Source organism: Nyctereutes procyonoides, unplaced genomic scaffold (assembly GCF_905146905.1).
Source record: "Nyctereutes procyonoides isolate TBG_1078 unplaced genomic scaffold, NYPRO_anot_genome, whole genome shotgun sequence".
In the NCBI taxonomy this organism is placed as follows: domain Eukaryota; kingdom Metazoa; phylum Chordata; class Mammalia; order Carnivora; family Canidae; genus Nyctereutes; species Nyctereutes procyonoides.
Window position 1 is genome coordinate 6991006 of NW_026575049.1, and position 24597 is coordinate 7015602.

Sequence of the window (24597 nt, forward strand, 5' to 3'; positions counted from 1 at the left end):
TAGACATAGAAAGAGAGAAGAGGCAGAGACACAGGAGGAGGGAGAAGCAGGCTCCATGCCGGGAACCCGACCCTGGGCCAAAGGCAGGCGCTAAACCGCTGAACCACCCAGGGATCCCCAATAAATACACTTTTAAAAAAAAATACACAGCATATTACCAAAATGCCCTCTATGAGGCAGCACCACTTCCACCAAGATCCCCTGGACAGGGGCCTCAGGGAAAGAAAGGCTAAAACTGAATTTTGAAGAACTGCTGGGAGTCAGTCAGGTACATAGCAAGTGCTCAAAATTATTTGTTAAATGAGTGAAAGAAGCCTGCTCTTCGTTCCCAGCTCCATGTATTTCTTGAGAAATCATTGCAGTGTCTAAAGTGAAGCTACCTTTTACCGTTAAGTTGAAAGAGATTCCTGGACGGTAAGTCAGCATGTAAGGTAGAAATCACGAGAAGCCTGCCTGGCACCCTTAGCATGGCAGACGTTTGAGGTACGACTCCACGCACGCTGGGTCTTGGTCTCCTCAGCATCCAGAGTCGAAGTAAATTGTGTGAGGTGGCGCCGTGCTGATAACTCCACAGAGCGTGAGGTGGGAACGGTGGTGCCTGTGCTGGCCTGTCTGCTTTGAAACCAAGTGCATGGGTTTCTATGCCTCAGTCCTAACCCTGGGCCTCTTGGGTCTCCCCCTCCGGTTGTTTTTCAACAGGATATTGAGGAGACGATGAACACTGCTTTGAATGAACTCCGAGAACTGGAGAGACAGAGCACAGCCAAGCACGCCCCCGACGTGGTGCTGGATACCCTAGAACAAGTGAAGAACGCGCCCACCCCCGCCACCTCCACAGAATCTCTCAGCCCCTTGCACAACGTTGCCCTCAGGAGCTCGGAGCCTCAGATTCGACGTAGCACGAGCTCCTCCAGTGACACAATGAGTACTTTCAAGCCTCTGGTGGCGCCCCGAATGGGTGTGCAGCTGAAACCCCCAGCGCTGCGGCCCAAACCGGCCGTTCTCCCAAAAACAAACCCTACCGTGGGACCTGCCCCACCTTCCCAAGGTCCAACAGACAAGTCTTGCACAATGTAAAGACCAACCGGGCCAGGTCATATGGGGAGGTGATTTGAAAAAAAAAAAGATATATATATATATATATATATATGGATTAGTGACAAAAGTCAGTGATCCATAACTTTCCTTAGTTTTGTGCTTATAACTGGAGATTTTCGGCTTTTCTATGTTCTCGAATGTAATGTCTGAGACTAGCTAAATTAACACGGGCATTTGTATTTTGTAATTTTTTTTCTTTTTTTTTTAATAACTGGACATATGTCATTTTAAAGACAATAGAAACACTTAGATTTACTTGAAAATCCAATGCTGCACCATTCGTAATGAAGGCAACACCGCTCTGCTCTCTGCGTTGTATGGCGTTTCAGGCTTAGTGTAGCCTGGGTGAGTCCGAAATGTCTGGATCCGAAGGCACAAGAATCTGGAGTTCCAGGCCTTGGAGTAGAACCAGTGTTGGTCTGTGCCACGTGGGGGTAATGGCTGAAAGGTGCTGTCGGCGTTGTGTGGTGGCTGACAGTGAGCACCCCTGCCCAGGTCCCGCTCACCCTAAGACTTGCAGTTGTCACAGTGGGACGTTCCCAGTGGGACTTGCGGCCCACCGCCTGAATGAGTTGGATGGTTGCCTCTTTCCTAAGAGTCGTTTCCCTGGGTCCGGACTAAAAGCTCAGAGGAAGAGGTCAGAACCTCAACAGTTACTGCCTGAACTGAACCTAGGTAAGGAGAGAGAGAGAGAGAGAGAGAGAGAATCCTCCAGAGCCATTGGTGTGACTCCTTTCACAAGCCTGACCAGGCCCTGGAAGATTTCCAAGCCCATCCCCTGCATTCACGAAGGACTAGAACAGTCTAATTTTAAAGACTTCCTGGTTACCCTGCTGCTCCACAGACTCCTTCAGCGATCTGCTGTTCCTAACTGCCTAGAAAATACTTCGAGCTCCCCTAAACCTCTGTGATCGCCCCCCTGGAAATGGGGAATGCAAGCGGCACACAAGCCTTGGTTCACTCAACCTTCCCTTCTGGCTAAATGACTTTGGTCCCTTTTACCACCCTACAGAGGCCTGCGGAACCTAAGTTGAAGCCCCAGCTGTGCTCTCCGTAGGTCTCTCTGAGCCAACCCAGACCTGGCTATGGTACTGGAGTATGAGCCACGCTGGCCGAAGTGGGAGGGTCACCTCATGGTTCCAGGGTGATTTCCTTCCGATATGGCACCCTGGAACCCAGATTTCTTTTTTCTTTTTCTTTTTTTTTTTTTTTCACATGGTCTCTACATAGCTCAGATAGTTCGGTGAGCCCCATGAGGGACCCTCTTTCTCCAGCCTCCTGGCACAAAGACAATTTTCTGTTTCCCCTCTGTCTTAAAAAGGTTGCTCCGAATTCAGTTGTTTTTACTTAGGTACAAATCACCTCTCCTACCAGCAGCAGCTGATGTCATCCTGTCTACTCTCTCACTGAACCTACTGATGAAGAAACTTTTTTTTTTTTAAAGAAGAAATGGATGACCCCGACTAACCCCTCTCGACCACCATTGATTCCCTTCTAGGTTTGGATTCCAAGTGGCAGCCGTTTGCCTGCCCACCTAAGAGCGACATAGTATGGACTTGAACCTGTTAACCCACTGGTGAATGCCTCCTGCAGGAAAGGAGGATCTGTCCTAAAAATCAAGATCATTACTGTGATCTCTCCCTCAATTTGCCAGTCTAATCATTCTAATGCAGACAGAGATTAAATTAATGAGATAGAGTTACCTTTCAAAGTCACACTTGTGGTTGCTAGCCAGCCACTAATTTCACAAATGGACTGAATGGAGAGTTGTGTTTTGGGGCGGGGTGGAGGGGTTTCTCCCAAAGTATTTCCAGGTATGGTAAGCTTTTAAATCTTTGATTTTTCTTCAATATCCTCTTTGCCCATTTTGAAAACAATGCCCGGCTCAGCATCTTGTCCAGCCCCTCACCATTTCTCTTGAGCTTTAGTGGTCCTCCAGCAACTTGAGACACCAGGGAGACTCAGCCAGGATTGAGCTCTGAGTAGCACTAAGCCTTTTAAACAATCTTCCCAGATTCCTAGGAAATTGAAACCTTCCTAAACAACCTCTCAGTTCTTTCCAGAAGAACTCTATTGCTATATGGGGACACAGAAGCAGGGAATGAAAGTGGAAATCAGTGGAGGAGGAGGGAGGGGAGACCTTAAATCTTTTAGAAACTGAAATAAAAAGGATTTCTCTAAAACTATTTTCCATCTTTGATAGAAGAGTGAGATGTGAACAGAGGGCATCCAAAGGGCGAGGCATGTTGAATTTAGTATGGGGAGAGGAGGTGTCTTTCACAAGCTTTCACTCCGATCTTACTCCTGCAAGTTCCTGTCTTCAGACTTCTCCCTGGTGATCCTGCCCAGTGCCTCCTCTCTTCAGTGTTTACACTTCTGATGACATGAGGGTTGCCTTTCCAACCACCAAATTAGGACTCTGCTCCCTTAGGTAGCAGAGGACATGCTGCTCCAGAGCCTCAGAGCCTCAGAGGCTGTGCCTTCTAGCAGGAAACTTCTAATGTTCTCGCATCACTCCCTTACATGTCTCTCTGTTTTCTCCCTATGCCCCTGTTGACACCCTGAGAACTGCCTTTCTTTTTTTTTTTTTTTCTCTCTTTTTTTTTCCCCCCAATCCCCAAGGAAGGGTGTGACCTCATACTGAATAAGGCTCACCTATTCTTAATTTGTTTTAGTAAGAGTCTTCAGATTCCAGGGATAAGACGAGGTGGCTGCTTCACAAAGGGTCCAGAGTAACACCCTGTAAGCTCATTAAAAGCTTCTGAAGCTGAGAGGCCTCACCCCATACGTGGCCACATGCCCTTCTCTACGGCCACAGGTGCAGCACACCGTGGGGGGAGGAAAGGTACAAAGGGATGGGGGGAAAGGAAAGAATCCTGAGATGCTCTGCCCCTAGTTTCAAGGATCATACTGTTTTTCATGCACAGTTTGGGAAGGGGGTCATTTTGATGGTGGGCAAAGGATGGCTCTACGGAGATTACCAGATTCCACTTCCACCAGAATATAGGCTCACAGCTGCTAGAACTGCTCGGGTCCATTCCACAGAGCTCACGGAAGTAGGCTTACCGCGTTGGCCTTTTGGTTTGGGTCAGGGGTGTTGGGAGAGGATCGTTAGGAGGGAGAGAAAGATGCTGAATTTCTGACGAGTGTTCTGTAGATTATTTGAACCAGTCAAATGGCCCTTTGCAGAGTTCTGGATCCATGTTCAGGGTCAACGCTTTCGTTCAACAGTTTTGCACTTTTTCACACAATGTCATCTGACTTTGGTGCTCATTGAGCCATCCATGGAATAATTTACAGCAGAGTCCCGCTTAATCTACTGCAGTGAGCGTGAAGAGCCACCAGAGAGTAAATCACATGGTATCGGTCAAGAGTTTTCTTTGTACTTTTTGCCATTCCCAAAAATGGGTTTATAATTTAATTAAGGAAAAGATACAAGTGGGAAGGGTAGTGGTCTCCTCGGCTTTGGGAGCGACACGGGGTCTACAAAATGAAGAAACTTTAATATCATCGTTACAGCCTCTAAAATTTAAACTTAAAGAGCCCACACTGTGTGTTACCTAACTGGAATTTAAATAAAGAGCCCAGAAGTCTGTTGAGGATTTAGAGAAGACGTCAGATTTGGGATCCTGTTCATTCTATTCCCGACCACAGTAGTGAGAGACCACGGATGCAGGAAGAGCACTGGGGACCGAGTCCTGCCCTGAGTTACCCCGCCACTGACGGTGGAGCTGGCGAAAGAACTTAGATGTAAAGGCTCAGCCGGGTGCACAGTGGAGCTTCCACCCCAGACTGTCCCCTGAGCTGCAAACCCAACCTCCAAGCTGGGCCGGGGCGTCAGGCGTGGTGCAGGGTGACTGGCACCCCTCCTCCGTTCGGATCAGTAAGACAAACTGGAAATCGAGCTTTCACTTCCCCTAGTGTACTTTCTTTAAAAACAAAAAAAGAAAGAAAGAAAAAAGAAAAACTACAACCACCACCACCAATAGTCCATGTGGTATGATCGAGATGGGTACCTGTATCTTGAATTACATAGGGACTTTTGTATGTTTAAATAATTGTACTGGGTTCCATAATGCTTACCTTAGAAACTGTTTAGTGCAAGGAGATCTAGAAGCCGTGCGTCTGTGAATGCCCCCGGTAGAGCGTTCATCCAAGTCCAGTGTGTAGTGTGATGGTTGTGTTAGGTGTTCCAAGTATAGTAAGTGGCTGTGTAACAGGAGAGACTGCTATTACCTACGGACTCGAGGGGGACTCCTGCCCACGTGATAAATCAGTATTGTCCTTTTTCTGTCGGTTTGCTCACAGTGCTGGTAGCTTCCTGCTTGTGACTGTCACCTAATCGTGTCGATGTACATCTGTAGTATGTACATGTGAAAGTGCCTTTCTATTTTAGAGGAGTTTTAGCCTTGCTTTGCCCTGTCGCCTCGTCCTGCCCGCGCACCTGCCCCTGCACCTACCCCTACACTTCCCCCCGCACCTGCCCCCGCACCTGAAGCTGTCCCTGCCCCTGCCCCCGCACCTGCCCCTGCACCTCCCCCTGCACCCGCACCTGCCCTTGCACCCGCACCTGCCCCCGCCCCCACACCTGCCCCTGCACCTGCCCCCCTCCGGGGTGGAAGCGTCCTCCAGGTGCTCCCTGCCTCCCCAAGCCTCGGTGCTCCGTAGCGTCCGCCCTGCGTCCCCGTGGGTCCTCAGACTGTGTCGTCTCGCTGGTAGCCGTGACCGTGCCTTTCCCACCCGCAGTGTCCCCGCGTCGCCCCTCCCTGGCTCCGGCCCTCGGCGCCTGTGCTCGGTGCTGCCTCTGGGAACAGGTGGGCCCTGGGCCGCCGGGGGCAGAGATAAGGGGGGGAGGCTTTTACAGTTCTGGAAGAAAAACGTTTTTGTTAACCTGTTGTGACAATGCACTTTTATGTATAGTACTGTACATTTGGCATGTACCATTCCGGGCTTCGGTATACAGTCGGGTCTGTTCTTCACCGTGTATCTTTATAATAAATAAGATAGTTCTGGCTGCCTTTGTCTTCGATTCCCTGTGACTCTCTGGGGACGATTTTCATCCCCTGCCCTTTCTTTTCCTGATCACTGCTAACCCCCTCCTCCCCATGCCACCCCCCGGGAAGCTGAGCTGCATTAGATGGTGGGAAAATACTTTTTCCCCCCCTTCATGTTTTTCTCTCACTTGCATTTTTATTTGTGACCTCGAAAATGAGACCTCAGGCCCGGGGCCTTGATCATGAAGCCAGAGTTTTTCAGAGGATGATCTGGAAACCCCCTGTGTAGGAAGGAAAGGGGATTGATTGGGACAGGGCAAGCAAGCCTCCTAAACTCCCCCCGGAGTGAAGTCTTTGAAAAGGCTTCTTTAGCAAAGTAAACCCTCTCAAGCTGATCTTTGGATCCATTTGAAGACACTGAAATGCAGTCCTTAGTACAAGACCAAGTTTAGAGTTCCCCATGTATTGATATTTTTTTCTTCAAACATTAAAAAAAAAAAACCCAACTCTTGAGGTCTATCAATACCTAATAAATAGTTTTGTAAGTCTACCAGCAATGTGCTGGATTGAATATTGATAAGAGATATGGATTTTTTTTAATGACACATAAATCAAGGGAAAAAACTGTTTATTGGAGTATAAAATACAAACAGGAAAGTGCACAAATTATTAGTTTAAGAGTTTTCACAGGGATCCCTGAGTGGCGCAGCGGTTTGGTGCTTGCCTTTGGCCCAGGGCGCGATCCTGGAGACCCGGGATCGAATCCCACGTCGGGCTCCCGGTGCATGGAGCCTGCTTCTCCCTCTGCCTGTGTCTCTGCCTCTCTCTCTCTCACTGTGTGACTATCATAAATAAAAAAAAAAATTAAAAAAAAAAGTTTTCACAAAGTAATACTGTAATGTATTCACCACCCAGATCAAGAGACAGCCGGTATCCACATCCCAGAGGCTAGGCTTGTGCCTCTCCAAAGTTCATATCCTCATGAATAACACCATGGTTTGGCTTTGCCTGTAGTTCGAACTTTCTTTGAAGGACCTTCTACCATGTAGATTTTGTGTCTGGCTCCTTCTATTGAAATTTGTGTTTGTGAGAGTCACCCATGTGTTACACGTAACTAGTTTCTTCCATTTTGACTGGTGTATAGAATTTTGTTATATGAATATGCTTGGTGTTTGTTTTCTATTTCCTGATTAAACTTTGGGGATTGTATGCAGAGATCTTTAAATGTGGACAAATGAATGGGAAGAAAGCCCACCTGTTAAAGGAAATATTTTCCCAAACCACGATGGAATGATGTTGAACCAAACTATTGACCAATAGGCGTACCTGAAAACAGGTAGACCCATTTTAGGACTAGAGTTGGATTTAGAGGCTGCCCCACAGGAATGAATGAGCAAGTCAGACCATAGGATTGTTCCCGGAAAGGACCCAAAAAGGTCCTGGAAAGCCAAAAACAATGGCAAATTCCATTGGCAGATTCCATTCGACTGGCCACATGCCTCCATTTCAGTTTTGGAAAATAGTCAATATACCATTGAAATGATCCTAGTGAGGTTCCTTATTCTTCAGTAGCCTTTTATTTGTTTCTACATAGTGGATAGAAAACCTGCCTTTTGTAATTAAAAGCAAAACAGTCATTTTATCAAGATCAGCAAAAGAAGCTGGAGAGCTGGGACTGGGCTAGATATCAAAATGTGTGTGAGAGAAAGAGAAAGAGCGAGAAAGTGCTCAAGTGAGCACTCCTCCTGGAGTCCGGTAACAACATGCTTTGTTCAGCATTATCTTGAAGAAAGTTATGATGTGATCCAAGACATCTCCAGCTCTAGGATATTTGCAGCCCAATTCTGGTGGGTCCGTTCTTCATATTCATCAGCTCTCTACCAGGTATGCTCCTGGGGGGGAATGGCTTTCTTTTTGCTGCTTGGGTGTGCGGCTAAAGTGAGGACTATTGATGAATTACCCTCCCAACAACGATGCATTGTGTTAATCTTTTGTCTTTGACATACCAGGGAAATTTCTTGTGTAAAAATCATGTCCATCTAAATGAGAGTGGATGATCATACAACGGTGCGATGTTAACTAACTTGAAAATGAGATTTGGGGTTCTAGGCCTTTGATGGGCTGCACCCATAAAAAGCAGTATGATCAGAATTTGTCATAGAAGGTACTATCTGCGAGCCAAAGATTATTATTGCATAAGTAACTGAATATTAGCAGATGCATTTGAAGAGGGAAGGAAATTTTAAATAAGACAAAATCGATCATCTGGTCCTAATTCAAACTCAGTTTCATCAAATCATCAGCCGTACCTCAGTTTCCCAAACAAATAATCCACAGTGACATTTTCGTATATTCTAATCTTAAACTATGCTTATTTTTAGCACAGTTAAATTCATATTCTATATATAATTGTGTATCCTGGTTGGTTTTCTCCCCCACACCAGTTCCCATTAGAAGTGTCAATGAATGTGATTTTTCTCAATGGCTACATAATATTCTAGTATATGAACATATCGTAATTTATTTAATCATTTTCTTATCATTGAGTGAGCCTATTTGCAGGTTTCATTTCTTCGGTTGAATATGATGTAGTGAGTAGCGCCATGCACAATTATTGCATTTTGGATCATTAATTTAGCATTGACTCCAAGAGGCGAAGGAACTGATTCAGGGGGTATAAGCATCTCTAAGGCTCATGATAAATACTGCCAGAAAGATTGCCCACATTTATACTACTGTGAAAGGATACACAATACAAGTGTAAAATCTTGTCATTTTTTTCCCTTTGCCAATGTAATGGGTAAATGATAGGTTCAATTGAAATTCTCGGCAGTCTTAGTTACAGGCACACCCACACTTCCAGAGAGGAAATCTCCCTGTGTTTCTCACGTCTTTGTCCTAAGTGTCAGATGTCGCACTGTGGTTTCAGCTGAACATCAGCAGACAGACTTTTCTTAGGCACGTTACATTCAACAGACCTTAAAAACTAAAACCACTCTCTTTAATTCCAAAACATATTCTGCACCCCTGCCTCTGCTTTAACCTCATTCTTTGCTCCTCTCCTTTCTGCTTCAACTATGCAGTAGCCTCCTGCGCACGTTTCTTGGGTCCCTTGTCTCCCCTTTGCACCAATGCTCTACACTCATGCTAATTAATCAGCTTCCTTCAAAACAAAACGAAACAGGGGTCCTTGGGTGGCGCAGCGGTTTGGCGCCTGCCTTTGGCCCAGGGCGCGATCCTGGAGACCCGGGATTGAATCCCATGTCGGGCTCCCAGTGCATGGAGCCTGCTTCTCCCTCTGCCTGTGTCTCTGCCTCTCTCTCTCTCTCTGTGACTATCATAAAATAAAAATAAAAATAAAAAAATTTAAAAAAAAAACGAAACATAAAACTGACAATCGTCAAACAAAACTTTACTAGGTACCAGGCATTGTTTTCTTTTTTAATATATATTTTTTTAATTTTAAGTATAATCTGCCCCCAACATGAGGCTCAAACTCATGACCCCAAGATCAAGAGTCGCATGCTCTACTGACTGAGCCAGCCAGGCACCCCTCAACATTGTCTTAAACGTGTTTAAGATTTTTTATTTATTTATTCACAAGAGACCCAGAGAGAGAGAGGCAGAGACACAGGCAGAGGGAGAAGCAGGCTCCATGCAGGGAGCCCGACGTGGGACTCGATCCCCGGTCTCCAGGGTCATGCCCTGGGCTGAAGGCAGATGCTCAACCGCTAACCCACGGTTAAGGGCTGCCCTTAAACGTGTTAATAGTAACTAACACGTATTGAGTACCAGACACCATCCTACAGATACTAAATTAATCCCCACGAGAGAGCCAAGAGAAAGGGCTATAGGGGTTATCATCCTTACAGGAAAGAAAATTAAGCCAAGAGGGGTTAAGATCTTGCTGGGGGCACCTGGGTGGCTCAGCTGGTTAAGCATGGGACTCTCGGTTTTGGCTCTGGTCATGAGCTTGGGGTCGTGAGATCGAGCCCTGCATTGGGCTCTAGACTCAGTGTAGAGTTTTTTTGAGAGTCTCTCTCACCTTCTCTGCCCCTCCCCACCACTCATACTCTCTCTAAATACAAAAATAACTAAATAAAATCCTTAATAAAAAAAAAAAAGAAAGAACTTGCTGTGTCACAGAGCTCTCCACCGGTGGGGCCAGGATTTCATTCCAACCTGCCTGGCCCTGGGGCCTGTGGCCCTGCTGCATTCTGGCCTGGTCCTGCTGTTGCTCAAAAGCCATACGTGCCTCCCCACTGCAGGCCTGGAATTTTGTCTTCTCCATCTTTGTACCTTCTCACCTAACACGTTGCTAACTAAATAGCAAATCAGTGAAACTGAAATGGATTCATTACCTGCCATCTCAGCCCTCCTGCCCGCCACCCCGTCTCAGGAACCTTTGCTTTCAGCCCAAGCCGGTCACCTTTCCCTGAACCCGCCAGGCCATTTGTCAGCCTCAGGTGTCCCCTATGTTACTCGGATATCTGCCTTCCAAGTAACATTTATCCTTGAAAACCCAGTGAAAAGGTTAGGTCGTCCATGAAGCGTACCCCAAACCTCTGGGTGGGCCTGCCTTGCTTTCTCCTCCAGGCTTCCCGTGGGCTTCACTTGCCTCCCATCAGGCCCTCTCCTCAGGGAAGGACCGTGGACAAGACGTGTAGGCTTGCCGGTGAGATAACAAGCACTGCACAAACAGGCCCACAACTATTTCAGCAAAGTAACTTCTGGTACTAACACCTGCTCCAGAGAGCCAAGGTGAAACAGAAAAGGCCAGTAGGACTTAGAGGGCCTGGGAGGGGACAGCTTGGAAGTCACCACGAAGGTGGTGAACCCGAGCAAAGTTCTGAACTTAGGGAAGAAAGCAGCCACGTGAAAAGAGAGAAGCATTTGGCAGGCGGGAGGACCTGTTCGTGCAAATGCCCTGCACGTCGGCCACGCTCAGGGCAGTTAGGGGGTTGAGTGTGGACAGAGGCCAGAGTTTGGAGGACCATGGAGGCCAAAGTAAGAAGGGTAGTTAGATGGCACTTGAAGGTCGAGGAGAGCCATTGGAAGGACCTAAGCTGGAGCGCAACATCACTCCTGCTTTTAAAAGATCGCTCCACCAAACCCCAAGGCGGGATCACCGCACACCCGTTAGGACGGCCGAGGAAAGAAAGGGGGGGGAGGGAACTGTTGGAAGGAATAAAATGATACAGCCGCTGTGGAAAACCGTCTGGAAGGGCCTCAGAAAACTAAAAATAAAACTACTGGGGCACCTGGGTGGCTCAGTGGTTGAGCGTCCGCCTTTGGCTCAGTTCATGATCCTGGAATCCCGGGATCAAGTCCCGCATCAGGCTCCCTGCATAGAGCCTGCTTCTCCCTCTGCCTGTGTCTCTGCCTCTCTCTGTGTGTCTCCCATGAATAAATAAATAGAATCTTTTTTAAAAATAAAAATAAAAATGAAACTGTATGATCCAGGGGCACCCAGGTGGCTCAGTTGGCTCAGCTTCTGCCTTCGGTTCAGGTCACCATCTCAGAGTGGTGAGATCGAGCCCCACGTCAGGCTCCCTGCTCAGCTTCTCCCTCTCCCTCTGCCGCTCCCCCTCCTTGTGCTCTCTCTCTTTTTCAAATAAGTAAATAAAATCTTAAAAATAAATAAAGAACTATATGATCCAGCAATCCCACTTTTGGGTATGTATCCAAAAGAATTGATAACAGCATTGTGAAGAGCTGTTCGTGTACTCCTGGTATCGCAGTATTATGCACAACAGCCACGAAAGCAGTCGAAATGTCAATCAGCAAGCAGACGGATAAAGATGATGCGGCACATACGTTCAGCCTCACAGAGCAAGGGGGGGGAAGTCCTGTTACAAGCTACAACGTGGATCTTGAGGACGTCCTGCTAAGTGAAATAAGCCAGTTACAAAAAGACAAATACTGCACAAGGCCACCTATGTGAGGTGTGTAGCGTAGTCAGACTTAGAAAGTAGAGTGGTGGGGGGTCTGCTGGGGAGACGCTCAGTGGGGAGAGGGCTTCGGTTTTGCAAGATGCAAAACTAGGTAGAGACCTGTTGCATGACAACGTGCAGATGCTTCATGCTACCCCTGTGTACGTGCAAAAATGGCATGGCGGTGAATTTTATGTTACGTGTTTTTTACAATAAGAAGAAAAGACCACTCTAGATGCTCCAAGGAGCACTTGGCTGTGGGGATGCAGGGAGGGAATGGCAAGAGTGAGGTAGGAGACCACTGTTCAGAAGCAACAGTGAGGGCACCTGGGGGGCTCAGTGGTTGGGCATCTGCCTTCGGCCCAGGGCATGACCCTGGGGTCCCGGGATCGAGTTCCGCATCGGGCTCCCTGCAGGGCACCTGTTTCTCCCTCTACCTGTGTCTCTGCCTCTCTCTGTGTGTCTCTTGTGAATAAATAAATAAAATCTTAAAAAAAAAGCAACAGTGAGAGATGAGGGTGGCTTGGACCAGACTCGTAGAGAAGGGATGGATTGGGAGTTAATTTTAGAGTTAAAGCAACAGAATTTACAGATAAATTGGATATGGGGATAGAGAAAAGGAAAGAAGCAAGAATGACTCCCGGGTTTTGGTTTTCAAGCAACTGGCTGGACAGTACTGGCATTTACGTAGGACAAACCAGGGTTGGGGGGCTGGTGGGTGGGGAGGAAGAGGTCAACAAGAGGCGTGCAGCCAAGAATTCGGCTTTGGGCTGACTTAAGAGGGCAGTGGGGCTTCCAAGTGGAGACATCTGGGAGGTAATCGGGCCTGACTCAGGGCAGATGAGTTAGTTTGGTATTTAAAGGTCTGAGCCTGGAGGAGATCTAGCAACAGAGGAAGGACGAGAGCCCAGAGTCAGGCCCTGGAGCACCCCAACCTGCAGAGCTTCGGTGGAGTGCGGTGAGCCGAGGAGGGGGCCTGGGAGGCTGTGGCACTACCTGAAGGAAAGTCATCGGGCCCAGAAGCTCGTAGGACTTGCTGAGATGTCTGGGTGCTTTGTCTTCTCACCTCACTGGGGTCACCTCTTCTCATGATGCCCCCGACGAGGAGAGGCCCCTGCCCCCTGCCCCGCTCTGTCTCTGGCATGCTTCTCACTCTGGCCCTTACCAGGCGCTGAAAGTCCTTAGGACCCCTCTAGGTTATAGACCCAGCCTTAGTTCGGTCATGGCTAGTGTTTGCTCCCATGTGAACCAGGTAAACTTCACAGTTACTTTGAATGAACATTCTCCCCACTCCCAGCTGGGTCTGCGGCCGAGGGGAGGCCAAGACCTAGAAGGGAAAGAGCCAGAAGGGCGAGGAAAGGGGGCAGGAAGGTTCTTACCAGAGCAGCACCACCTGCCTCCACCGGCTCTGTGCTTAAGCCAGGGCTGCACACGGACTCTCTCCCCGGGGGTACTGTGGTGAGCACCCGGAGCCTCCCAGCCCATCGCAGTTTGCTTACTGCTTCCTCGGCAGGCAGGAATCCAGCTCAGGCCCTCTGGGTCCCGTTCTCACCTCCAGGCGATCCTTGGACCAACCAAGGCCTAAGGTGACCCTGACTCAGCTTGGCCCACTGCACGCACCCCCTGCCCTGCAGACCCGGGAAGAGCAGATGGCCCCTTCTCCGTCCCCTCCTCCATCCGCACCTTACCTGGAGGTCTCACGAGGGAAGTCAGACTCCACACACACCCACCCACACACCTGTGTCCCTCCACTGCAGGGGATGTATGTCAAAGTTGGGGGTGGGATGCCCATCGATGCCCTTCTCACTAAGGTGGAAGTGAGCACCAGGCACCCCCAATCTTCTCCTTCGAGGGGTCCTCCCAGCACACCCACACTCTTCCCTAAAAGCCTCCTCATAAATCATTCTCCTAATATCCAGAGTCTATATGCCACTAGAGGAAAGTGAGGCATTTAAAGCTTTTAATGAAATCCTTTGATTTGGTCTCCTATGTTACATGTTTTATACCCCGTTACGTGGTAGTAAACGCCGTGTGAAGAAAATACAGCAAGATAATAGAAGAAAGGGGGCCGGGGAAGTGCTGTTTCACTTTATCGCAAAATATAAACATTTAAGATGTACTTAATTTAGAAAAGGCAAGACAGGGCAGCCCGGGGGGCTCAGTGGTTGAGCATCTGCCCTCAGCCCAAGGAGTGATCCTGGAGTTCCGGGATCGAGTCCCACATCGGGATCCCTGCATGGAGCCTGCTTCTCCCTCTGCCTGTGTCTCTGCCTCTCTCTCTCTCTCTCTCTCTCTCTCTCTCTCTCTCTCTCCCTCTCCCTCTCCCTCTCCCTCTCCCTCCCTCTCCCTCTCCCTCCCCCCACCCCGTGTGTGTGTGTGTCTCCTGAATAAATAAATAATATTTTAAAATCTTTAAAAAAAAAAAGAAAGAAAAGGCAAGACAGCAACATGAATCAGACACGAGAACGTGTTAGAAGGTATTCAGCGAATGGCTCCTTCCCATCCCTGCCCTGTGTCTCCCCGGTCACCAGCCTAGGTAACCTGTCTAAACACTTTTGTGTGTTTTTTTTTTTTTCGGCCGTTCTTTTTTTTTTTTTTTTTTTTAATATAAACAGGCACATACAAGCCTGAAGTATTCTTATTTTAGCTGCTCCTTACACAAATGGTCGCATGCCACCCGTGCTGTTTTGCACTTTGCTTTTTTTTTTTTTTTTTTTTTTTTTACCTGATTGCATATCTTGGAGAGTTTCCCCTCTCAGGACTTGGAGATCTTCCTCCTTCACCTTTACAGCTGCAAAGTTAAGAAAGTAGCCCAATCTGTGAATGTTCTACAATTTATTTATTTATAATTTATTTAAATTTATTTAATGTTCATTACTTTATGGATGGTCCTCGAGGACAATGTAGGGAGTCTGCAGGCTGTTGTTGTTCCCAATAACCTGGCAACGGAGGACTCTACGCTTTGGCCACTTCCCAGGCGGGCCTGAACCCGCAGGCTGACCTCCGGGGGTGGCTGCCCTGGGTGAGGGGAATGCGTGTCTGTCACTCGGGTCTGTTCCCTCGGGCCTGGAACCAGGGTCTTTAAATCCGCAGGTTGTTGGGGCTGCTTCTCGGCAGAGCTCGCCTGTGAGCAGCGACCCGAATCGCAGAAAGGAGCAATCCGGGTCCAGGTTGGAGGCGACAGGAGCTGAGCCTGGCAAGGGGGCGGCAAAACTTGCTCTGGGCCACCAGGCAGGTTGGCAGGCGAAGCAGGAACCGGGCCGCGTGGACGCAGGCTGGAAGTTTGGATTTTATCCCGAGTGGCATGGGGATGGCGAGTCCTCAGAGGGGCTGGAGTGCAGAGGTGACGCGAGGTGTGTCCATTTTAGATTACTGCCTGCACTTTTTTTTTTTTTTCAAAAAAAAAAAGTCCCTAACGGTGTGTCTTGTTTATCAGAGCCGACCGAATTCTTTTTTTTTTTTAAAATTTTTTTATTATTTATTTATGATAGTCACAGAGAGAGAGAGAGGCAGAGACACAGGCAGAGGGAGAAGCAGGCTCCATGCACCAGGAGCCCGACGTGGGATTCGATCCCGGGTCTCCAGGATCGCGCCCTGGGCCAAAGGCAGGCGCCAAACCACTGCGCCACCCAGGGATCCTGAGCTGACTGAATTCTTAAGTGCAATGTAAACATCCACCCTAAAAGCCTTTTTGCAGCAAACATCTGGGAAAACTGTCAATACGCAGGGAATTCATTAAAGACAAGCCAGCTTCGGTGAGGCCTGGAGACCTAAGTCGCCCTACAGATGCGCCCTGTGTGAGCCTGAAGGCCACAAAAGGGAGAGGGTGCGGGCAGCCCGGGGGGCTCAGCGGCTTGGCACCCGCCTTCAGCCCAGGGCCTGATCCTGGAGTCACCGGATCGAGTCCCACGTCGGGCTCCTTGCATGGAGCCTGCTTCTCCCTCTGCCTGTGTCTCTGCCTCTGTGTGTGTGTGTCTTTCATGAATAAATGAATAAAATCTTAAAAAAAAGGGGGGGGAGGATGCCTGTCAATCAGGGAGGCCTAGAACCAGGATGAGCGTGTGGACACCTGACGTCACCGTTTGTGTTACTCATTCCCTGGGACTGGATTCCTCAACTCCGGAAGCCGACAGGGGCTCTCCAGCTCGTGGAACTTCTCCTTGACCTGAGCAGCCCCCGCTCTTCCGCTAGTTTCCCATACCGGTGCTGTGATGACAAGGGGACAAACGAGAGAGTCACACATTAACAGTTTGCACGGTTTACAGTAACCTGCGGTTTCAAGTCCACTCTAGGCCTTTCCTTAGAAGCTGGAAAAGAGAGAAAAGAGACAGTAATTTCTTCTGTCCTGCCGGTGGACAGGTTGGCAGAGAATCGCCAGCCCACGAATGCCGAGGGGAAAGGCCCTTCCTACGCCCACCAGGCCCAGCTGCACCTATGGGGTATGTACTGCACCGTGTTCCTTGCCTTCAGCATCTGTTTTTTTTTTTTTTTTAAATAAAGATTTTATTTATTTATCCACGAGAGAGGGGTGGGCAGAGACCTAGGCAGAGGGAGAAGCAGGCCCCATGCAGGGAGCCCGACACAAGACTCGAACCCGGGTCTCCAGGATCACACCCAAAGGCAGGCTCTAAACCGCTGAGCCACCCAGGCTGCCCTCGCATCTGTTTTTACTGAAGTGCTTGTTTCCTCGCTCGGGGCCACCGTTGGGACCTCTTTGTCACCTGCCAGCACAGACCTGGTTTGCTTGCCGTGGCACTGTCCCCTCCAGATGTGGCCACTGCGGCCCCAGCACCCACCGCTCTGCTCGCAGGACTTTGCCTGCGCGGGGCCTTGGGGGCCAGCGATGACCCAGCAGCCGGGGCCTGGGGGTGTCGAGGCTGGGGGGGCCCGACGACTTCTGCATCCCCTGAGTACGGGGAGCCAGGGGGAATTCCATGCAGCCGCAGGAGGGAGCACCTGAGAGGGAATAGATGAACTTCTGCAGATTCTGCTGCACCTGGTGGTTGGGGGTTGGGACCCAGGCAGTCAAACTGGAAGACTGAATAAGGGGGTGAACCCCACCATGCGGGGGCGGGGGGCTTCATCAGAGCCCCGCTTCTCTCTCTACCATGGTCAATATTTCCGTGTCCTGAAGTTCCCGGGTCTTGTCTTAGGGGAGGTTTCCCCCTCGTCCCGCCTTGCCAGGAACCTCCCTGCTCCCCCCATAGCTTCATTCTACATCTATTTCTCAACTCCGGTTGGCTTCTTAAACTCATGACCAGCACTTGGCCTACATTTGAATTCCTATTTTGAAATTTTTCTCTACTTAGTATAAATTATTCCCAGAGCCCGTGTGATATTTTTCATAAGCAGATACATCCGAACCCGCTCTCGCTCACCTTCATCCCTGGGACACTTGGTTCCCTGGCCATAAAGCTCACTGCTTTTTCTCCATTAACAAACTCCCATTCTAAACAAGCTACAGAAGAACCTTTCTTTTTTCTAAGTGCAAATTTATGAACTGTTATGAATGGTAATTTTACTTGTTTTGGTGTATTCAGTCAGAATTTGTGCTTGTGTGTTTTCACACCACGGTAAGCAAGTTTTCCTTCTTTCTGAGCATCTTGATTTTCTTTTTCCTTAAATGTTGCTGTTAAAATAAGAAAAACTAAAATCCCTCCAAGAAGAAAACGAGACACTTTCTCCCACTATTTAGATCCCAAAGATCTGGCTGGGTCTCTTCTAAGCCATCTTCTCTTGAGGTGGCAAATGTGATGTTCACATCCCTTTGGTGTCACTAGGTGCCATTTTGCAACGGTTGTGGTCTGAAGAATTTGGGAAATTCTCCCTGGGAAATTATCTTTAATAGTAATTTGGTCTAGACTATTACTCACCTCCTTAACATTCGGGGTTTTGGGCACCTGGCTGGCTCAGTCGTTGGAGCATGTGACTCTTGATCTCAGGGTTGTGAGTTTGAGCCCCACGTTAGGCCTTGAGATTACAAATAAATGAATTTAAGAAAACACCATTCATGGTTCTGTTTACCCTCAAGAACAATTCTTTTTACCTTTATTAGGAAGACTGTTCTTTCTGAATACGTGTAAATGCAAGCAATAGAAGCCAACTCTGGCTAATTTAAGCAGAAGGGAATTTAAGAGCCTCAAGGAGAAGCCTCTGTTTGAAGATGGTGATTTGAACACAGACATTTACCTCTGCTGCCTCCTAAGACCTCTCTAATAAAGGACATTTTTTTTTAAGTAGGCTCCACACCCAAGGTGGGGTTCAAACTCATGACCCTGAGATCAAGAGTGGCACGCTTTACTGACTGAGCCAGCCAGGTGCCCCAGGGCATTTTTATTAAGAAATTAAAAAGGACACAGGCACCCGGGTGGCTCAGTGGGTTAAGCATCTGCCTTCAGCTCAGGTCATGATCTCAGGTCCTGGGATGGAGCCCCACATCGAGTTCCATGCTCAACAGGGAGCCTGCTTCTCCCCCTCCCTCTCCCTCTGCCCCCACTCATGTTCTCTCTGTCAAATAAATAAAATCTTAAAAAAAAAAAAAACCTGAAATTCACACACACACACACACACACACACACAAAAAGACATAGTCAAGGGTTAAAGAGAGTAAGGGAGGTAACACAGTAACACAGTTTTGGAAGATAGAAGATAAAAAGCATCTCATCTAGCATCTGGGGACAGTTGACTCCTAAGCTGGGAAACTCATATGCACTAAAGAAACATCTCAAAGGCTCAGAGGTTGATTGTACTTCGTACTTCTGTGAGATGAGGCTGAAAGAGGGAGATTTGCAGACGTACAAATGAAATGGGGAACCAGCAGGAAGCCAGCTTGAGTAGCAGGGTGAGAAAGAAAAGAGGGTAGAACCTGAAGCAGGAAAGCAAGCCAAAGCTGATGGAGAGCCCTCAGAACACACTGAGGAGTCTGGATGTCCTTCTAAGGGGGATGGAAGATTCGAGGAAGGGGTGCGAGGGGGTCTGTGTAACAAGCTGAAAGTGAAAATGGTGCAGTACCTAATCCTGCCCCTCTCACAAGATTAAATGACTCGAGGGTAGGTATATGGCCAAAACTGGGCCAAAAGAGGATCAGTCCTGGGACTACTGTTTGACTTTTGGAAAATCATTTTTCTCTTTTCCCTGAGGAGGCTAAGTCAATAGGATGTAGGCCTGGAACTGTGAGCAGCCATCACCGCCATCCTGCCTGCCTGAGAATGATGTCAACACAGAGAAAACAGACATCAGGAGAGAAATAAAAAGTGACGGAGGAACCAAATTTTGCTGACATTGTGTGAGCCCTTGAATGCAGGTGAGCCTAAAATGAAATACAGTGTTGGATTTACCAGCTTTGTAAGCCAATATGTTTCCTTTTTTTAAAACTCAAGGCAGTTTGCACTGGGTTTCTGTCACTAGCAAGATTTTGGATTAATAGAGACACTAAATTAATTTTTTAAAGATTTATTTATTCATTAGAGAGAGAGAGAGAGAGAGAGCATGAGCAGGATGAGGGGCAGAGGGAGAAGCAGACTCCTCGCTGAGCAGGGAGCCTGATCCCAGGACCCCAGGGTCACAGCCTACACTGAAGGCAGATGCTCAACCAGCTGAGCCACCCAGGCACTCCAGACACCAAATTATTAACAGTGATTATCTTAATAAAATAAAAATAAATAAAAAATTCAAAAAACCCAAAACAATCATTATCTTCAGTAGTGAGATTATAGGTGATTGTTTTGTTTTTAGTAGTGACAACAAATTTACTAATTTTACATTAAAAGAATTAAAGTATTATTTTAATATATGGAGGGAAGAGATAGGATGCCATTGAGGTTAGAGAACCAACAGATGTAAAAAAAAAAAAAAAAGAACCAACAGATGTTTGATCAATCTAACAAAAGGCTTTGGACCCTTCTTGGCAGTCTCCAATTCCTAATTTGCTTCTAGGTTTCTCTTGTACCCCCCTCCTTCTTGTTACTTACATAATCTACTTTATTTTTTAAGATTTTATTTATTTATTTGAGAGAGAAAGAGCATAAACAGTAGGTCCCTGCTGAGCAGGGAGCCTGATGCTGGGATCATGACCTGAGCCAAAAGCAGCCACTTTAACTGACAGAGCCACCCAGGCACTCCTACATAATCCAAATCCAAAAATCCAGGAATAGAGAAATGACATTAATGATTTCTGAAAGTCTCTGCCAAGCCTGTGATTTTCAGGAGGACCTCTATTCTATATGGGCCATAATGGTACTCTAATTAAAGCTAATGTTGATGCTGTATTTTTCTTTGCAAGAGAAAAGAATAGAACATGAGAAATTCTTTTCTCTTCCAGTAAACGCTTGTCCAAAAAAGATTTTATTTATTTATTTATGAGAGACACAGGCAGAGGCAGAAGCAGGTTCCTCCTCCATGGGGAGCCTGATGCAAGACTCAATCCCAGAACCCCAGGGTCATGCCCTGAGTGGGAGGCAGACGCTTAACCACTGAGCCACCCAGGCGTCATCCCTCCAGTAAACACTTTCATACTTATGTACAGAAAAAGGAGGGATGCCTCGTCTGCCTTCAGCCCAGGGCATGATCCTGGAGTCCCGGGATCGAGTCCCATGTCGAGTTCCCTGCATGGAGCCTGCTTCTCCCTCTGCCTGTGTCTCTGCCTCTTTCTGTGTCTCTCATGAATAAATAAATAAAATATTTTAAAAAATAAAGGAATGTAAAAAAAGAAAAAGATGCTATGAATAAGATTTTGGATGCTGATAGCTGGAAACTCCATTAAAGTTACCTTAAACATGGTGAGCATATTCCATTTCTAAAGATCCAAAGGAAATGGGCTTCATTTGGTGCTGGAGGGAGTTCACCTGAAGGAAAAATTCTGGCTCCTCAGTTGAGGAAGTGATGCTATTACCAAGGGGAGGGATGGAATGAATCTTGGGACTGACTCCTCTGGGGCTGCCAAAATGGGTTCTGGATCTCCCTTGAAATTTGGCTGTCACTTTGGGCCTTGACACCCCCCCCCCCGCCCGCTTTAAGGTTCTTCCATGATCAGTATGTCTGTGCAGAGCGCAAAGAGTACCACAGTTCATGATCACAAGAAAAGAAAATCGCCCTGGTAACCTAAGCAAAAGTGGAATTTTTTCTTTTCTTTTTTAAAGATTTTATTTGTTTATTCATGACAGACACAGGCAGAGGTAGAAGCAGGCTCCCTGCGGGGAGCCCAATGCAGGACTCAATCTGTGGGCCCCAGGATCATGACCTGAGCCAAAGGCAGACGCTCAACCACTGAGCCACCCAGGCATCCCAAAAGTGAAATTATTTTAAAGACTAAATTGTTAACTTGGAGAACCTCCAGAGGTCCAGAGAATTAGGCCTGATGGCCATCTAGCTATGAATCCACTGAGGGTAATGCCACAGTGGCTAGGTGAGGACACTTGCCTCACTCCTGTCCCTGAGCCCAGACCTCACAGACCATACTTATGACCCCTTCCCCAAACTGCCACTTGCAAGAAGAGAAAAGGAAAGAAGGAAAGGGGGAGGAAGGGAAAGGGAGGGAGGGAGGGAGGGGGAAAGGGAGGGAGGGAGGGAGGGAGGGAGGGAGGAAGGAAGGAAGGAAGGAAGGAAGGAAGGAAGGAAGGAAGGAAGGAAGATGGATCTTAGATCATAATATGGAAGCCATGTATTGAGGATAACAGAGAAACAAGGTAGGAAGATCCTATCTGACTAGAGTACTATTATTTTGGCCTCTGTTATAGAAGATGAATCTGTGACCTAAATAATCTCCTCGGGTTTTATCAAAATAGCCTCCTTTGCCTTCAAAATCTATGGCAGATGGCTTTGGACAACAGAAGTGAAGCCAATGGTGGCTGTATGACACCATGCTGGAAGGCTCCAGCAGGAAGTAAGAGACAATTAATAAGGTGAAAACCACTCATCTTTGTTGGGCAGCCTTGGTGTGTTTAGGGCTTCCAATCAACCTATAAGTAACAAATCTAGCAGGGGAAAAAAGTATCACCAGCAATGTCCACTACAGGAAGACATAAAGGCACCACTTTAGTCCATTATCTGGAGGAAGGAGTCCTGTGGGTGTTCATGAAAGCTCAAGTGCTCTCCGCAGGCTGGATTAACCGGTTCTCTCACCTTCCTGGGTGGACGGGGGCAACAACAAGGGAAGGATGGTTCCCTCCACATTCTTCACCCGAGAGGAGTTTTCTTCCCACTGCAGCTAGTTGATGGTCATTTAGGCCACAGACTGCCTGAAGATTGGATAACTGTGGAAATACAAATTTCTACGGTCCACCCAAAAAAATCTGAATCAATAGGTCTGGAAGACTTATTGTGGTAAGCATTATCATTTTGCAACATATACAAATATTGAATTATTATGTTCTACATCTGAAACTGATGTTGTTGTATGTCAATGGGAATAGGGTCCAGCAACCTGCATTTTACACACTTGCCCAGGGATTTTCCTGCACAACAGAGTTTAAGAATCACTGTCATGAATAATATGCAAAACTTTTATAGTAGCAAACTCAAATAAAAATAGACCCTCCCCCCCAAAGATGCACCAAAAAGCCTTTCCACAGAGTTCATGTTCATACTCCAAAGTAATCTCAGAAGAATGGAAAAGGTCCGTGAGTTCAGATGTGTTCCAATATATTTTTCTCTAAATTCTCTAATGAGCCCCAATCGAGGCCAAATCATTAAAATTACTACCCTTTCTTTTCCAGAAATCCAAAATAAGCATCTAAATTGGTTCCTTGGGAGCTTTCAAGAAAAAGGTCAATCACATCTATGTAACATAAGAACAACATCTATTTCCCATTGATGATCCCACACAGTGGACTCAAGCAAAGAGGACTGAAACTCTGTCAGCACCAGGAGAGAAAAAAGAGCCAGGCTTTCGGCTGCCTCTCCAAAGGATCCAAAGTGTGATTCTAATAACCACGTCAATGAGGAGTAGGCGATTGGCTTGAATTGGTAAGTCTCCTTCATATTTTACGCAACCTACAAAGGTCAGAGTCAGAAACAGAGGTTACAATGGTAGTTGCCGGGGAGTGGGGGAATGGGGAGAGGTTGGTCCAAGGGTGTACATTTTTCAATTATGAGTAAGTTCTGGGTGTCTTAATGTACAGAATGATGATTATAGTTACTAATAATGTATTACATTTTTTTGAAATTTGCTAAGAGAGTAGATCTTAAGTGTTCTCACCACACACAGACCAAAAATAACTATGTGAGGTGATGGATGTGTTAATTAGCTTGATTGTGGTAATCATTTCACAATGGAGAGACATAACAAATCATCACACTGTTCGCCTTAAATACATACATTTTTTATGTCAATTATACCTCAGTGAGGCTAGGGGGGAAAAAGTATCCTTTATCGTTTACAATCCATTAAATTTATTCTGACCTTATACCATTTCATACCATTTCATACAATTTCATAGTTATTTCAGAATAACTTTGGAGGAATTCAATGGAGTTTGGCAGAAACCCTCTTAGAGTGATAAAAAGAAACGTAGCTTCTGCAATGTCATTCTTTAACATGAGCCATAAAAGACCTAGGGGTGGGGGTGGGAAGAGTGTCTATTCTCATCACAGAGTTGAAAAGATTTAAGCTGTGTGATCTAAGAATAAGAAAAGATAATATAAATCCCGAAATGTATGCAGAGTTTGAAGTTGTACCCCCTTTAAAAGTGCTCTGCAGTATGGTCAAGTTTTAAGGAAAGAAGGGAAAGACAGGGCTTAATGAATCCACCTCCTCTAAAGAAATTGGTCCCCCAAATTTCCATTTCATCACCATGACAACCAGTACTCCATCATTGCCATAGCAACCAGTTGAATAGCATTAGTCTAAAGACAAGCTCTCTGATTGGGTGACCAACGGAGGCCATGAGGAGCTGCACAACAAGGCTGACAGGCCACTCTGGGATCACAGTGACCTATTTCTCGCCTTCCGCACTGTCTCCCTAAACCAAATATTGTTTTTGGAGCCCAACGATTTCAAGAAGCATATAACCATTATCCTCCCACATGTCAGTGATAAATTGGAGGCCATTTATTTTCTAATTTTCCAGAACTGTGGTAATAACTCACAGCCACACCCTTCACCATGCCTTGCACTTTAATTATGACATCCCCTCTGTGTTACAATCACAAGGCACGCTAGCCACGTCTACCACCAGATGTTGGCCACTGATGACAACAAGCTGCCTTCTCTGAGGAGGCCCCTGACGAGCTGACCTGGGAGGAAATGCTGAGGGTGAGGAGTGGCCCTCCTGTGGAGTGACAGAGGGAGGAACAGATCTGTGCATGTGTCAATGCTCTCATTTATATACCTACCTGAACTAGGATTCTCTCTCTCTCTCTCTCTCTCACTTTTTTCTAAGGTTTTATTTATTGATTCATGAGAGAGACACAGAGAGAGGCAGAGACACAGGCAGAGGGAGAAGCAGGCTCCCTGCAGGGATCCCAGGGTCATGACCTAAGCCAAAGGCAGACACTCCACCACTGAACCACCCAGGAGTCTCTGAACTGGGATTCTCTTTTTTTTTTTTTTTAATTTTTTCATTTATTTATGACAG

At 47.1% G+C, this 24597-nt stretch overlaps 1 protein-coding gene across 2 annotated transcripts in view; it reads left to right on the plus strand.

Annotated features, from left to right (window-relative positions):
- Positions 1-6115, plus strand: part of SRGAP1 (SLIT-ROBO Rho GTPase activating protein 1) — a 265045-nt gene extending 258930 nt beyond the window's left edge. For both annotated transcript variants that reach the window (XM_055328681.1, XM_055328682.1), the window contains exon 22: positions 700-6115. In XM_055328681.1, coding sequence (XP_055184656.1) covers positions 700-1077 — 378 coding nt within the window. In that variant the 3' untranslated portion in view covers positions 1078-6115. The remainder of the gene's footprint in view (positions 1-699) is intronic.
- Positions 6116-24597: the final 18482 nt, after the last annotated feature.